We start from the raw sequence: 16,137 nt of genomic DNA, 5'->3' as shown, positions 1-16,137 counted from the left end.
TTTAGCCGCGCCCTCAAATTCAACTGAAAGTGGTTGAAATTGACTATGATTATATTTATGCAGTTGTATTTAAACTTATTTTTTTATAGTGGTCCTTCAAAAGTAAATAAGATCGCGATTAACCGGCTTACCCCGGTCGCTATTATGCAAAATTCCTGTTTTTTGTAGTGTGTTGCATAATCTGTGAATTATATAGAAGTTGGTTTTTATGTCCGTTTAAAGCTGAGAACTTATATATAAAGGTACAATACTTCATTTTACGTTCAGTACGTAATTCATAAAGGCCCTGTTCATAATATATACACACTAGCTACCAACACATATGTAAAATGAAAATAAAATTAATTAATAAGCAAAAAGGTTGACATTGTGTAGCTGGATGGATAAAAGAACGCCATAATAATTTTACAATGTCACTTTAGATTTTGAAATTATCAGTAGCATCACAACCAAGATATTGAAATGGTAACCTTGGCACTGACATTGAAGAACCTCCCACGTGATGATGAATTGGTTGGGATGAGGGGTTACATGGTGATCTAGTTTGATGATCCATGGTTTGATGAGATGTAAGAAGCTTGTCTAAGAAAGACCAATCGGTGGTAAATTTTTCAGGTGGAATGAAATACGGGCTAGCCGTGGATGTCAACCTTAGCAAGTGCTGAGAACATTCCTTATCCTCGTTAATATTGTTCAGAGAGCCAGGCTGGGGGCATAAGAAATTTGATGGATGCTGGTTATGAATTAATGCAGATGATTCGGTGCTAAATAATTGTGGAAGCTGCATAGCCGATCCATGAAATATTGTAGCATTATGATGATGATGATGATGATCATGATCATGATACAATGTTTGCAGATTTTCACTTTGTTTACAAACACTTGCCAAGTGTTCTTCTTCTTGAGAATGGATTTCGGATTCATAGCTTCTTGTATGAGTTTTTTTCTTAAATACCCTGCAAACTACCCACCCATCTTCCTGTTCAAATATTCAAACCAGTACACAGTAATAAGATTAAGCTCTGAATTAGTCACATTCTATAAATTGTGTATATATGACTTAATTAGTTACCTGAATATCATTATCGTCTTCCAGACGATATTCATGCATGATCCAATCAGTCTTGAGTCCATGAGGGGCACGTCCAGTATAGAAAACAAGTGTTTTTCTCATCCCAATCCTCTTGGAGTTGCTTAGATGATGGATCACCTTGTCTCGCCCAGTGGCCTTCCAAAAACCTGCAGTAGTGGCCCGATTGGTGCGAGTTCCAGTGGGATATTTCTTGTCCTTGTGACTAAAGAAGTACCATTCGTTTTGAGGCCCCGATCCAATACTACATTTATCTGCATGCATATATGATTTCAACTACCACATCAGTACTTGTTGCATAATGTTGAACCACTAGAACATGTGCTATATATACATGATTTGACATGCAATCTGAAGAAGAGTACGTAGCTAGTATATGTGTACCTTTGAGGTCCCAAGGCTCTAACTTGTTGAGATCAATTTCTCTGATGACATCTAGGTCAATGGATTCATAAGAGACCTTCTTCTTGAGATAGTAGTATAATAGTTCCTCATCTGTTGGGTGGAATCTAAAACCTGGAGGAACTGATAGCTGCCCATTTCCTGTCATCATCATCTATCCAGTTAACCCTAGCTTACAATCAGTCCCTGCAAAATCAAAATTCAAAAAGAATAAAAACCATTATTAATGAGTAGATGCATGAGAACATCATGAGCTTGGGAATCACATACATCTCGTCAAGATATTTACCATCTGCGTAAAAGATTAGTATTCGAATTGTAAAAAAGCTAGTAAATTAACCACAAACAGAGATGTTAATGGTTTTTACTCTCTTTTTCTCCTGCGGAAATACAGCTCTTGGTGTTAACTAGTTTAAGCAACCCTAGTTTAACTCTGATAAACGGAGAAACCCTAAAAAGTCAAGCTCATCTACTCACAATATCAAAGGAGAACCCTAAAGCTAGTTTAGGCTATGGCTTTCCAATTTTACTGCAGCTGTCACGGTGACAGCTGGATTGCATAGAACTAAAAAACAGAATGCATAATTACAGCACAACTTCTTCCCTTTTTAGTGACATGCATGGTTTTTTTCTGTAAAAAATTGAAATAAAAACAAACCAACAAACTATATAACAACTATATAGTGTCCTCTAGAGACATGATCAGTATTTCCTGTGAATTGAAGTGAAAAACAAACAAGAGATCCTGCCAAAAATATAGTAAAAACAAGAGAGAGAACTTATATAACAACTATATCAACCAATAAATGAGAAAGAAAGGAAGAAATGAGGAAGCACCTGTGTTGGTGAAATGTTTCTTAAAAAGTAATAGCCAGAGAGGACAATGAGAAAAGGACAAGAAATGATGAAGAGATTGATCGATATATCTGTATGTATTTCTGGGAGAAGTTTGAAGAGGAAAAGAGAAAGAGAGAGCTAGAGAGCAGGTGGGTGTGGGTTTCTTAGGATAAAGAAGAAAAGGATGCAGGTTGATATAACCGAGGGGTTGATGGATTGTTGGGTACAGAAATATAGATAAACTGCTTTTTATATTCATTACCTATCTAGGATCCTAGGAACCCCTATCTTTTTTATTAATTCACATTTCTTCGTATCTTCTTTAACAATTTATATATATGCGACCATCTATTCTCGACTTTTTTAACCTCACTTTGATAGAATTGTATGGAAATTGAAATTGTGAAAGTACTGCAAATATATATTTTCATTTTTCTTGAATACTTTTTAGAATTTAAAACATTTATTAAATGTGTCCTTTCTAATTATGGCTCTCATATATGTAGTAACACTGTTATAAATGAAAAAATTAGGAACTTAAAAGATAATTTATTGATAAAAATTATTCATTTATGAGATTAAATGTAAATTTTTCATATCGTACTATGAAAAGGAATATTTATTAACTTAATAATATTGTTAGAACAAATTAAATTAAAATTATGTAAAAAATTATTAAAGAACATATTGGTAAAAAAATAAAAAGAAAAATAACATACACAAATATCTACATTAAAAAAATATACATATATAAAGTGCAGTGAATATAAGAATGAAGACCCCATACTGTAATGTGAAGCTAGATGAGACATGCAGGAATGGAGAGAGGTAATAAGCAAAATAAGATGTGGGAATGGAAAATGTTGGTTGAACAGGAGACCCTAATTCCAATAATCGCCACATTAGGGCATGAAATTCTGCTCATTTGTCCAATACAATACCCCTTCCTACTAAATCCAAACCCTATCTACACATTTTTCTTTGGTTTTACTTTTGACCTGGCTACCTATCTTTCATCCTCAATCCTTCTCTTATCAATTCTCTTGCTATATTTTTATCATTTGCATTGGTAGGTATTCATCTGTTTACACTCATCAGTGAACTGTCAGTCAAACCAGGAATATTTATACATTTAAGTACACACAGACATCAAGGAATAGAAGCTCCTATTCATTCCATTATTCCACATCTAAAGGCTTCACGTGCTTCCACCTTTATTTTATGTACCTAATCCCTATAAAAGCGATGCCAACTTTCGTAAATATTTTATACTTAAATATCATGACTGTCACAAAATATCAAATATGCAGCTTATCTTATTAGGGGGTGCTACTGTGCAAGTGTGCAACTGCAACTATCTGATGTCCACAGTTTACTAGCTACATTATTCAACAATTTACTTGTTACCTTATTTTGAAGTTCAAATAAAAATTATTGTTCTTAATTCCAGCTTGTTTGAGATGAAATAGTTGGATTAACAAGCAACTTTTTGATGTATTATTGAAGTTTTGACATGCTCCCTTTTTTCCTCGTTATAGGTTCATTTTAACTTTTGACCCGACAATTTATTCAAATTTTGACAAATTTACACATATCATATAATTGAAAAAAATAATAAAAAATATATCATTAAAAAATAAAATTAGTGTATTTTAATATGTAACTTTTAGATTTTAAAAATAACAGGAAAAAAATTAACCCGGACAAGAAAATCAAGCATTAGACAATATATGAAGTAAATTTGGGATTTTAAGTACGAAAAATATTATTTTAACGAATTTATTATTTTGTTGGAAGTTAAAAATACATTATGTTCACGTGGTTTAGGTGAGCCTGGGGTTTACCCGGTAGGCATCTAACCAAAGGCGGCTACAGATTTCTTACATAAAAAAAATACATTATGTAAATTATATTGTTATTGGACAAAAATATTGTTTCAACTAGATTATGATTTTATTCTATTATTAATTCATCAAATCTCAACTGTAAATCTGAATAATGTTAGCTAATAAATCCCAAGACAAATGAAAAAAAAACAGTTGAAACCGGACACACGCAATTGGGGGTGGTAGAGGGGGGGATTTGGGGCAGGCGGAGAGAAAGCAAGAAAGCCTGAAACTCCGTGGTATTTACGCTTCCTGATCCAACAAATTTTACACAATCCCAGGGGCCTCGATTCCATTAAACTACGTACTACTACTTATTATGATCCTTCAAACCCAAACGGATTCCTACGCAATCTTCCTCCCTTCCCATGCAACCCCCCTTTTGTTATATACATTACTAACATATATATACACCCCTCTTTCCGTATTACTCATCTGATTACTGGTCAAACACGGAGGTTAAACGCGTTTATGTGTATGCTATATAAATTCACAATACTAACCCCCCCCCCCCCGGGTCACATTACACCATACCGCACCGCAAGGCAAGGTCCTATATAGGATAGCATATTTTATATATACACCACTACTAATACACCTAAACTTAAAACCTCCGTTGCCTTTACGAACACTGCATAATAATATCCATATCCATCTACTTAATGAGCAGCAATTATTGTTACTAAAACATAACATGCTTCTTGCTGCCATCACAATTTATCAGTTTACCTTTCATCAATTTCATCTGTTATACATAACTTCAACACTGTTCAATGATAATTAAAGTAAAACTAGCAATTCAAAATAGTGACGACCAAACTAAGTCACCCACTTTTTACATATAGTTTATCTGTGCTCAAAATCCCATCCAACTGATCTACATTCTTTGGTGCTCTAACACTAGAAAAAAAACCCTATATTAGAGCTGTTACATTTCCTTCTCTTCCTTTAATGTTGTTTATGTAACAAACCTACGTAATCACTACAGACAGCTACTTTCTGCCAAATTCTTACCATTGTCTCACAAAGCTACAGATTTGTCGTGTTGGGCATGGTTTCTTTGATGACAGACTCAATAAACCAGTTCTGCTGCTCACTATCAGGACCTGCTGTAGATATATGTAGTCTTTTGTTATGGTGCTTATAAAGAGATGTTCGATGACCAACACTTATGTAGGTTATTCCTGCAGCTTCAATCTGCTTGTATAAGTGGTCCTGCAAACAAAAGCAAAGAATGTAAGATGTTCGAGGCATAAGTTCAGTCAATCTAGATACAGAATGTATATGCACTGAAAGTCAGAACTAGCAAGTAGGCAACCAATAGTACCACACTGCCATAATAAGATACGGCACACTGCAATCATCTTGATCTGTTTGTATCATTTAGTCCTAGACTCTTAACAAATATTAGTACTTCAAACATTAATCACGTCAACTATGGTCTTTATATCCTAAGCCGGAAGGTAATTTGTTCAGTTAAGAAGTTGCTTAAGAAATATAAGAGCACTCTAAATGGTTTGGAAATTTGAGATCTCATGTTGATCTTCTTATTTTTTACCCCTACATTTTGTATTCAATTATAATAAAAATCAATAACATATAAAACTGAGGGAACCAAGTAGCATGAAGAACAGTCAAGCATTTGTTACCCGCAGGTATTCCTACAGAGCAGAAACAGGTATATGGCATTTGGCAGGAATGCCTCATGGTTTTCATCAATGATTTCATAATGGTGAATTAGAAATCAGAAGGAGAAGCTTGGCTATATTTAAAATCCAAACAGATGGGCATTAAAAGGAAATGGGGGTGACTATTTCCACTTTCGGGAGGACAAACACTGATCCAAATCCCAAAGGAATACGGATGATCAAAAATCAGTTTATGGCGAGGGTTCTGTGTAACAATTACCTAGGTAGCCAGGTCTACTCAAATACAGTTTCCCAACTTGAGACCGATTTAACCGATATTAGGAAAAAATGCTTAGTTGGCCTATTTTGACTGAAGCAGTTCAGAAAAGAAATGGATACAAGTGCTCCCCTTGCTGGATTCTTAAAACACTTAAACATTTGCATGCACACAAATGGAAACAGAAGTGCGAGTTAAGAATTGTTAACTGCTACACCAATTTGCGGTTCTCTAATTTATTACTCGGTCGAGATTCCAGTCCTACTTGATCCCCCAAACCCATTACAGTCTGGCCGACTAATAATAACAGATTTATTGGGAAATTATTATGTTAGGTGTTGTAAAATAACATATGTTAAATTAATACAAAACCTACAAGTAGGTTATCTATGATTTGAACGCAACTGCAGCTCAAGTTCTCAACCAACAAATTACTCAGCCTTGTTCAGTATAACCAATAGAGAAAAAAAAGGATGATGCAAACTCTCACTGATTGATCAGAGAACTGAAAAACAAGTCCTACAGATATCCATGTCATGACACATCTTCAATTCCATTAGTAAAACCTAATATTCTTTAGGGGGTAACTTCTGTAGCGACCTACAGAAATGGAACAATAATCTGATCTATACCCCCATTCGTGCATAATCTAGCATTGTATTGTAACCTATTTTAGTATTCTAACAATATTCGCAATAAATTCTACTAATCTGAAAATAAAGTACGGTTCAAGACAGTGTAACTTTGGATATTGATAGAAAAGAGAGAGAGTACCTCGTTAGCTTCATCAAGAGCACTTGTAGATTCATCAAGTAGAACCAAGTATGGTTTTGAAAGTAAGAGGCGAGCAAATGCAAGACGTTGCTGCTCACCGAGAGAAAGGACACTTGACCACTCACACGTAGAATCCAGAGAAAAGCGGGATAATATGTACTCAATCCTAACATCTTTTAGGACTTGGATCAATTCATCTGTCGTGGGCTTCTGAAACTTAATTTTTACAGAGTCTACCTGGGCCGCCCGAACAAGGAATGGCAGTGAACCTATATTGAAGTGACAACATAAATTTCAGGCTGTAATTGCTATAAACAAAATTCATACAGTTAATACTCAGGGCTTTTCATTTGCAAATTTCAAAAACAAACACCATACCAGCCCTTTTTTTCTTGACTATATGGTACTTAATGTGACTGCTACAGACATTTGTATCACCAACCACGAGTTGCTATAAAAGATAGCATAACACTTGGAAAACTACTATCTTCTGCTTCTCTTAAATTTTGAGTTTAAAATTTTTAAAAATAAACAGACATGCCTTGACTATTGACCCAACTGGTTAAAGAGAAAATCATATGAAGAGACTAGGAAACAATTCTCTGGCATAAAATTACATTTCACGTAAAGTAATTGGACAAAAGAAACCCACTCCTGCTGAGACTGTCTAAAAATTCATAATCCTTATAGAAGATAACGATATACCTTAGTTCTTTAATTATGAAATACCATTTAAAGAGCATCGTGTGAGTGGTGATAAAGAAGTGACTGGAATACCTGCTGATTTAGTAGCGTCAGGTGTATAAGACAATTCCTCAGTCCATGTAGGATAAAGCAACTGTTGTGCAAGTGTTCCTAACACCATATATGGTCGCTGGGGAAGAAAAAATACACCTTTAGAATTAGGTCTTTTCAGATTTCCACTGGAATTTGTTGGAGCGGTTAATTTTAGAGGACTTGAATCTGAAGAAAGTGGTAAGATAGAATCCTCGGCATTGTTCCCATAAAATTTGATGCTTCCCTTCCCAGTACTCCAAAGACCAGCTATTGCTCTTAACAATGAAGTTTTACCACTCCCACTTGGTCCGGTAACCTATCAATAAAGATATTACTAAGGTTATGTAAATCTGTACATGCTTTTAAATTTAGCATTTTAATTTTAATATAGAAGAAAATATTTAGCATATTGCAAACCAGAAGATGATCCTTCTCATTTATCTGTAATGACAAGTCTTTGACAAGTACAGATTTTGTAGGTGTCTGGACGGTCAAATTCTCTATTACTAACAACTTCTCATTGTCGTCGAGGGGCATTGATCCATTAACTTCTGCCAAGGTTGACTTTTTAACATTGTCATATGTAAGTTGAATCCCTTTCAAGGAGTCCTCGGGAGATTTAGAACTTGCGCTATCCAGAACATCATCAAATTCACCTACAATCATAGATATCATCGATATTTGACAGATCATAAGATGTTTAAAAAGCTGTCACACTGATAACATTGCTGAACTAAATATTTGGAAGGAATACCAGCCACTCTGTAAACAGGTAAAGGTCAAAGAAAATTCCAAGTAGTATAGCCCTTGGACGCAGTTTTGCCTATTTGGATCTAATACAGGTTAAGACATAGGGTTCTGTAGCACATAATGGTAGCAAGTCCATGTAAGCCAGCTGGAACGTGTCAACCTTAGGATCACAAGAAAGCTCATCTGGGAATGAGTTGTACTGCACCATCTTTGTTTCGATCATAGAAACTAAGATGGTGCAGTATACGCAAAGCACCAGATAATTGAAAATAGCTACATGTTCTGGCATCCAAGTCAAGGGCACTTTTCTCCTCGGTGCCAAAGGAAGGTGTATAAAATATTTGAATTGATGAAGAGAGCTTAAATATTTCAGTATATGGAAGCATCACATCATCAATAAATTTGAAATAATATGCAGAACACACCAATGAGCCAAAAAACCGGTTAACAGATCACTTGTATCAATCTAGAAATCATAAAAAATTCTTATTTCGCTGCTACATGGAAAACATCAAGTGTTTTTTCACTTCTTGAGTCTACTGATCAAGGTAAAGAAATAAACACTTAAGTTAATTATTAAAGTGTAGTTGTATCGCAAAACTGAGTAATTAGGAACATTCCTTGTGAGATTCAATCAGGTTATTGATGAAATTCGAATACATGCAATAGAAAGCGAAAGGTACCTAGCCGGTCAATAACAGCTGTAAAGGCACTGATTGACTGAAACTGAAACACAATGAGGGAGAAATCTCCAAGAATATGGTTAAATGCAGATACAGACTGATTGATGACACCAAAATCAATCTTTCCGGCAAAATACAATGGTGCAACAACTGCAGCAGGAAGAATCTGAATTAGATAGCGGTATCCATTGGTGAAGAACTCCAGGTTTCTGGAAGATATCAATAATTGCTGCAATTTTGAGATGAAGGGAACACAATAATACATTTTTAGTTTTCTTTCATAAAGAGTTGCCAAAATCTAGTCTGAATTTAAACCATAATATAGATGTTTATAGCATAAACCAAGTTCCCACTATTTCCAAAGAAATATTTACAATTTTATAGACTAAATATAGCTTCTAAAATAAATAAAGGTATTGATTCCATACAGTTAAATTTTCAAAAGCACTCCTGAAGCGCTGCAGCAGTAGTTGCAGTTCATTTTCCTCTCCACCGTAGAATGCAATTGATTCAGCATTTTCTCGAACTCGCACAAGTCCATAACGGAAGTCCGCTTCTTTTTTCTCTTGCAAGAAATTTAGGGTGACTAGTCCCTGAATTTAGATACAAAAATTTGCCTCAGTTAGTATGTGTGTGTGTGTCTGTATCCTGAAACCATGACAAAGTTAAAAGTTAAACTGTTAAACTGTTAAACTCAACAAAATTACCCTCCCAAGGAAAACACTGAGAGCTGTTCCACCAATCGAATACACCAGAAGAATGACAAACAGAGGGGGATAAATGCCCAATAAAATATTGCTAAAAGATATTAAATCTACTGCAGAATTAAAAAGTGTCAAAGAGAAAGAAAGTGCAATCCCCGTGAAGGAACTTAGATCATCTACAATTCGCTGATCTGGATTATCAATTATTGACTGAGACTGTATTTGGTAAAACATTTGATTCTTCAAATAGCGTTCCATGTAATACGTAGTCATCCACGATCTCCATCTCAAAGCAAGAGTATCTCTGGCATAATCTCTAAGCACAAAAACCTGCCAAGTTAAAAAAGGATGAGCCACAACCAGAACGTTAATGAAATAAAACGTGTACAAATAATTACAATTAATATTCCTAAATACTACCACGGCAGAGAATGAAGAAGTTCCCAAACAGTTGCAAAGATGCTCCTAGTGCCACATGATGTCCAAAGTACATCTCTCACTTTCCTATCCACCTATACTTATAAGCATGTTAACTATCCCAAGGAAGAAAACACCAGCACAACTGGGTCTTTAGTCGAGTAGAGTTTAACTAATTTGGGCTGATCAAGTTTAGTTCACTGTGAGCTCATCAAGCTGGCATGAATTCAATCCGAACAATACAGATAAGGGTCATGGCTTTTGGGCTTGGCTCAATTTCGGATTAACACAAAACCAATCCACGCAAATAGGGTAATTTTCGGTCCTCAAGCAATAACAGTCATAATATGATTAAATCGTACACATAAATAATCATATACCGAATACAACGAGTAATTTAAAACATTAACTTGTAACTGGACTGAAATCAAATCTTAATTGAGAATTAACGTACATGGTATATAAAAATATGAGTAATTCTCAAATAGGAATTTAACTTAAGTAACTTTAAACATCAATTAACATATTTAAAATTGCAATAAGATTGAAAGTACATCTTAATTACAAAGCGACAAACATAGAATACTATAAAATTTAATATCTTAATATAAAACCCAAGGTTTAATATAAATACAATCTGAAAGCCATCTATCAGTATCATCATAATCTGAGATGTTATTTAAGAAATGTCCATATTTTAATAAAATTTAATTCACCTCAAAAACTACATATAAAAAGAACGGGAGTATGTTTTTAGATTCGCACTGGAGTGTGTAATTACAACTACATCCTTGTGCTTTTCAATTAGAAAAGCATATAACCTCGGGTTATTTCCAAACCGGCAATGTTTATAAAACTTTGTATATTATTACTAATTACATACTTAGATTTATACAGAACCACTCCATGAGTTCCCATGTCGCGCATCTTCTCTCTATCCCTTCCTTACTCCGCATCCCTTACTATACATACACACAAATTTACATATATTATTCGATACCTCTCTGTATTTAATTTTAACAGCAAACATTTGAACCGCCTTAAATTTTCGTGTCATTACAAATATCTGCCCTCGTATTTTAGCCACACCTATTTCCCCTTCTTGATGTAGGACAAGGTGGAAAAGGTTAAAAGGGGATAAAACCTATCTCAGAAAATTGGCAGAAAACACATTAAAAAATTTCAAATTTCATACGTATAATTCATCTCTAGTGAACAAAGAAGACTACAAATTTTTAAATGGAATTCCAAAAACATGGTGAACAAGTAACTTGAAGACTAAGTAAAATTATAAACAAAATTATGTGAATCCTTTAATTATTAACTAATACTCCTATTAATTCTACTACCATATATCTAGTTTTTTGAATATTCCTAAATAGATACAAGAATTACTAAATAATAACATAAAATCTTTAAGTAATTTATTATTTTATGTACCACATCATTCTCCTCCTTATAAAAGAACTCGACCGCAAAATTTTGCATGCATGTGCTTGTTATCATTATGAGAAGCCTTTGTCTCCTTTGGAGGAATTTTGCTCGGCGCATTACATTTAGTCTAGACCAGCAACTATGTCAATGAGAACTAGTCTTTCAGTTTCATATTCGGCAACCTATTTTTCAATTATTTCATTATACCATAGACATTCTTCATAAAAATTTAAAGTAATCTAGACTACATGGAGGAGACACTAATGGCATATCTAATGTAACTTAACGTGGCTTCCTACCACAATTTTTCAGAATAAACTTTGGGTTGTGTTCTTTGCAGTGACATTTTTGTGCAAGTCGAAGTAGGGGAGCTATTCTAAATAACACAAACTCGGCCCGAATCCCAAAATCGCCAACATCAAATTGCACAAAACAGTTTGTTGAGCATGCTCATTCTCGTGAACACACTCGCGATCATGAATATTTTAAGTGAGCGTAATGAGTCTATTGATGAACTTGCTCCCGAACGTGCTCTGGCTATTACATAATCATGTAGCACAATTTTGTTCAGGGAATTTAACATAAAATAATAGGACGATGAATCCATATACAAATTATATCCCTCAACAACTATAAATCTATCTGTGTAACATATACACAAATTATAATATACTATCCCTCTAAGTAATAAGAGATATGCAATATAGTTTATTCTTATTAAATAAAGATAAGGTCATCATAACGATATCACTTTATATATATAACAGGTTATACATACATGTGTTTGTGTGTTAGTAATATATTTCAATCATATTTTTATCTAGTATATGATTGTCAGTTATCATATATACAAACAAAGCTAGTACTGACACTATTATGCATGTCAATAATGCTAATAAGCATGGGTGCGGGTGCAGGTGCACCCCGTGGGTATGATGCCGCACCTCCACGTATCGTCGCACCGGGTGCGCAGTGCAGCACCTAAGTTCTGCACCCCTGTATAACATGTAATATACTATATGTATATATATATACTACAATACATATATATTATATAATATATATATATAGAGTAAAGTTCTATGGAGTCCACCTTTAATTGGAGTCCTCGGAGTCCATATATGTTCTGCAAGTAAAATATAGCTTAAAATATTGCAAAACATATTATTTTTCGACAAACATCACTATTCTATCAAAAATCTTGTAGATTGCATACATTTTACAAGCAGAACATTGCAAAAATATATATTCTACAAAACATGTTTAGTTTGCAGAACATAAATGTTCATGTTGCAGAACATATTGCAGAACATACATATTGTACCGTAAATATATGAGATTTGCATGATTTTGTTGAAGTTATGCTATTTGTGTAACATGTTTTGCAAAATAACACGTTTTACAATATATTTTATTTGCAGAACGTAGATGGACTCCGAGGACTCCGATAAAAAGGTGGACTTCATAGAACTCAGCCCTATATATATATATTATTTGTCTTCTAAATTATATAATTATTACAGTAACTTAATCACATTCCTTACTTCAATGAAAATGAAACATTTCAAAAATTGGTTGGGATTTGGAAGAATGAGGATCCGAATAAGATATAGCACAAAACTTAATAAGTATCATAGTTAGATATGGGTTGGCTCATAAATTTTCCTCCTCAAAATACCACACGAACTTATAATTATTGGATACTAATTTGTCAAAATTTTGGTGATTTTGTTTACTTTCATGTTCATCAAACTATTTCGGAAGTATTGAACTATTACAGAAGTAACATAGAGAAACATTACATGTTCATTAATCTATCTACCACTTTTGAAGCATATGGTTTTTGCAGTTGGATGTCAATGATGTTCATAAGTAAGAAAATAGTCTATGAAATTTGAAGATACTAAAGAAACACAGTTATATACTCATGTTGTCACTTGTCATTTATGTTATCATGTTATAGACAAAGAGTGGTTGCATCCGGGCTCCAAAATAAGTGGTTAAAAATGAATCTTAATTGCATAGAATAAAATACCCTAATTTAAGTCCAGATGCTTAGACCTCACAATTACAATAGCCTCACATCTCTAGATGAAGTAGATTATACTGCAACAGTTATATATGTAAAAAAAGATTAATGCCAGGTTCCCATAAAAGGAAGTCTTTATATCCAATGTTTACTTCACTAATTACCTTATGTAAAACAATAATATTACAATCCACGAATATAATATAAGAAAATAATATGGAAGGAAGAAAACAAACTTCCAAAGATTCTTCATTACCAACAATCCACTTCAGTTCAGTGAAGTGCATTGGCAAATATTAACTCTACTGGCGTAAAAGTGATTCGCTTTTGTGTCACGAAAAATTACAACAAGTGTATGTTGATTAGAAAAAGGTTTATATATTGATGTTATCTAATTAGCTGACTAAAAACTTAGAGCATCTCCAAGAAGCTCTTTAAACAAGCTCTAAGTCAAAAAATTGAGAGAATTCATAAAATTGGAGCTCCAAGAAACTCTTAGATGCTCTTCAAAACCTTAAGCGCCTCTTCTCTCTCCTCTCTTTTAAGAGCCAACCACTTGCTCTTAAGTTATATTCATTTTAAAGTAATACAAGCACTCACTTTCTCTCTCCACTTTGTATTATACTCCTATTCAATAAAAGTAATTTAATATTAAAATATAGTTTAAAGAGTGGATATAAAGAGTGTTATTGGAGATGAATGTATATTAAATTGCTAAGAGTCAATTTTATATATTATATTTGAAGAGAGACTTAAGAGACTATTGGAGATGCTCTTACTCCCATTGTCCCTAATTACATGTTCATTTTGGTTTTCTAGGAGTCAAATTAACCAATTTTTGACTAAACATTACAAATTATCAATTCAATATTTTTATAATATGAAAGTTGCATATTCAAATAGACTAAATATACTTTCTAATGATATATTTGTTATTATTTTTTTCAATTATATGGTACATGTAAATTTCATTCAAGATATAGTCAAAATGACTCGTCAAAAGTCAAAGTGGACATGTATTTAGAGACGGAGGGAGAATATCTAACTAGGACCTAATTCTAGAGGAAAAGGCATCACAATTTTGAAATAGACAGGGGCAGTACGCCCCAACATCCTCGGGTTAAAGAATGGCCCTAATTGTTCCATTTAAATGTTGGTAGTTTTTAGTAAACAATACATAAGTAGACTAAGCGAGCAGTACCTAATAGAGGAGAATGGAGCAATGTGCTCACCGGAATTCCTCCAGCAAAACTGGCCAGGTAGTAAAGCAATTGCTTGGTAAATTGTTCTTGATCCTTATCTTGCATTAATAAAAACAGCAAACATTACATCAGCATGAAAGAAAAATAACTTAGTCCACTAAATATAAGGTAAATGATAGATATTAATGAGGAACACCGAATATCCAATCATGTTTCTTTATTCGGATAAAACATCAATTTTTTTCAGATCACAAAATAACTACATGATTTATATACGGTCTGGTCTAACTTAACAAACTGATTGTCCGACACAATTGCACTCATCTTGAAAAGAATAAAGTGTAAATATCTTACTGGAAAGCGCATTGTAGAAATCACGACCGAGGAAATTGAATCCAACACTAATGCCAGTAGTAGCGAAAGTTAAGGCAAACACAGCAGCAAGCTGTAATCTAGCTTGCTTCTTATCATCATCCGAATACCAATACGGAGCTGCAACTTTCCAGAACCTTCTCGCTAGTGTTTGAAGATCCGAACCTTTTCTCTGCTCATCGCTACTCTGCATACATATACACTGAGTTTATAACTAATCATATTAAATAAAATCGTGATTTTAATTTGTTGAGATTGATATATAATAAATTAAAACCTGATTAGGTGGCTCAGGGGAGTCTGGTGCTGGTGGTAACGGCGGGGAGGCTGGTGAGGTACGGCAAGTGAATATCGTGTTTTTCCGGCGACGGAGAAAGTTGTTCTCCGATGACATTGTAGTGAGGTTGCTATGAAGTGGCTGAGAGAAGCGGAGTCGGCATAGTTGACGGCGATTGCATTGGTGAGGAGTGGTGGATATAACGGAGTTAAAACACACACTTCTCGACGTACAATTGAGCAGCAACTCTTGCATCTCTCTCTCCTCCCTCCCTCTCTCTCTCTCAGTTTAATTTTCCTTCACTCGCTCCCTATCTGTGTATAATTATTTTATTTGAATTTTTTGGGATAGAACTGAACTGACAGTAGTATACTATTTATTATTTATGCTGAAATGTTTGAAATTTAAACAAATATTAATATTAATATTAATAATACAAGTTACCATATCAATTAACTTGGATATTGATTTTTAATAGAATAAAGTATTATATTTAGGTTTTAGATACCTTTTGAAATATAAATTCCGGCCAAGGCCAATTATAAAATAAGTATGCAAATAATAAATGAAAAATTAGATATTATAGCTAGATTACGAA

The 16,137-nt window shown here is 33.9% G+C and overlaps 2 protein-coding genes across 2 annotated transcripts; both read right to left on the bottom strand.

The window, feature by feature from the left end:
• Positions 1-368: 368 nt before the first annotated feature.
• Positions 369-2,484, bottom strand: LOC141706044 (protein SOMBRERO). The gene is made up of 4 exons (XM_074508881.1): positions 2,330-2,484; positions 1,475-1,678; positions 1,073-1,344; positions 369-979 (listed from the first exon to the last, which is right to left on the bottom strand). The coding sequence occupies exons 2-4, from the start codon at positions 1,644-1,646 to the stop codon at positions 419-421; spliced, it is 1,005 nt and encodes a 334-aa protein (XP_074364982.1). The 5' UTR covers positions 1,647-1,678; positions 2,330-2,484; the 3' UTR covers positions 369-418.
• A 2,505-nt stretch (positions 2,485-4,989) lies between these two features.
• LOC141707713 (ABC transporter D family member 2, chloroplastic) lies at positions 4,990-15,877 on the bottom strand. The gene is made up of 10 exons (XM_074511043.1): positions 15,540-15,877; positions 15,245-15,449; positions 14,921-14,988; positions 9,812-10,138; positions 9,533-9,697; positions 9,105-9,333; positions 8,089-8,327; positions 7,672-7,987; positions 6,895-7,163; positions 4,990-5,430 (listed from the first exon to the last, which is right to left on the bottom strand). Exons 1-10 carry the CDS (start codon positions 15,792-15,794, stop codon positions 5,245-5,247), a joined length of 2,259 nt encoding a protein of 752 aa, XP_074367144.1. The 5' UTR covers positions 15,795-15,877; the 3' UTR covers positions 4,990-5,244.
• Between the last annotated feature and the right edge of the window lie 260 nt (positions 15,878-16,137).

The sequence above is a fragment of the Apium graveolens genome, chromosome 2 (assembly GCF_009905375.1).
Source record: "Apium graveolens cultivar Ventura chromosome 2, ASM990537v1, whole genome shotgun sequence".
In the NCBI taxonomy this organism is placed as follows: domain Eukaryota; kingdom Viridiplantae; phylum Streptophyta; class Magnoliopsida; order Apiales; family Apiaceae; genus Apium; species Apium graveolens.
This window is presented reverse-complemented; position numbering and strand designations above follow the sequence as displayed.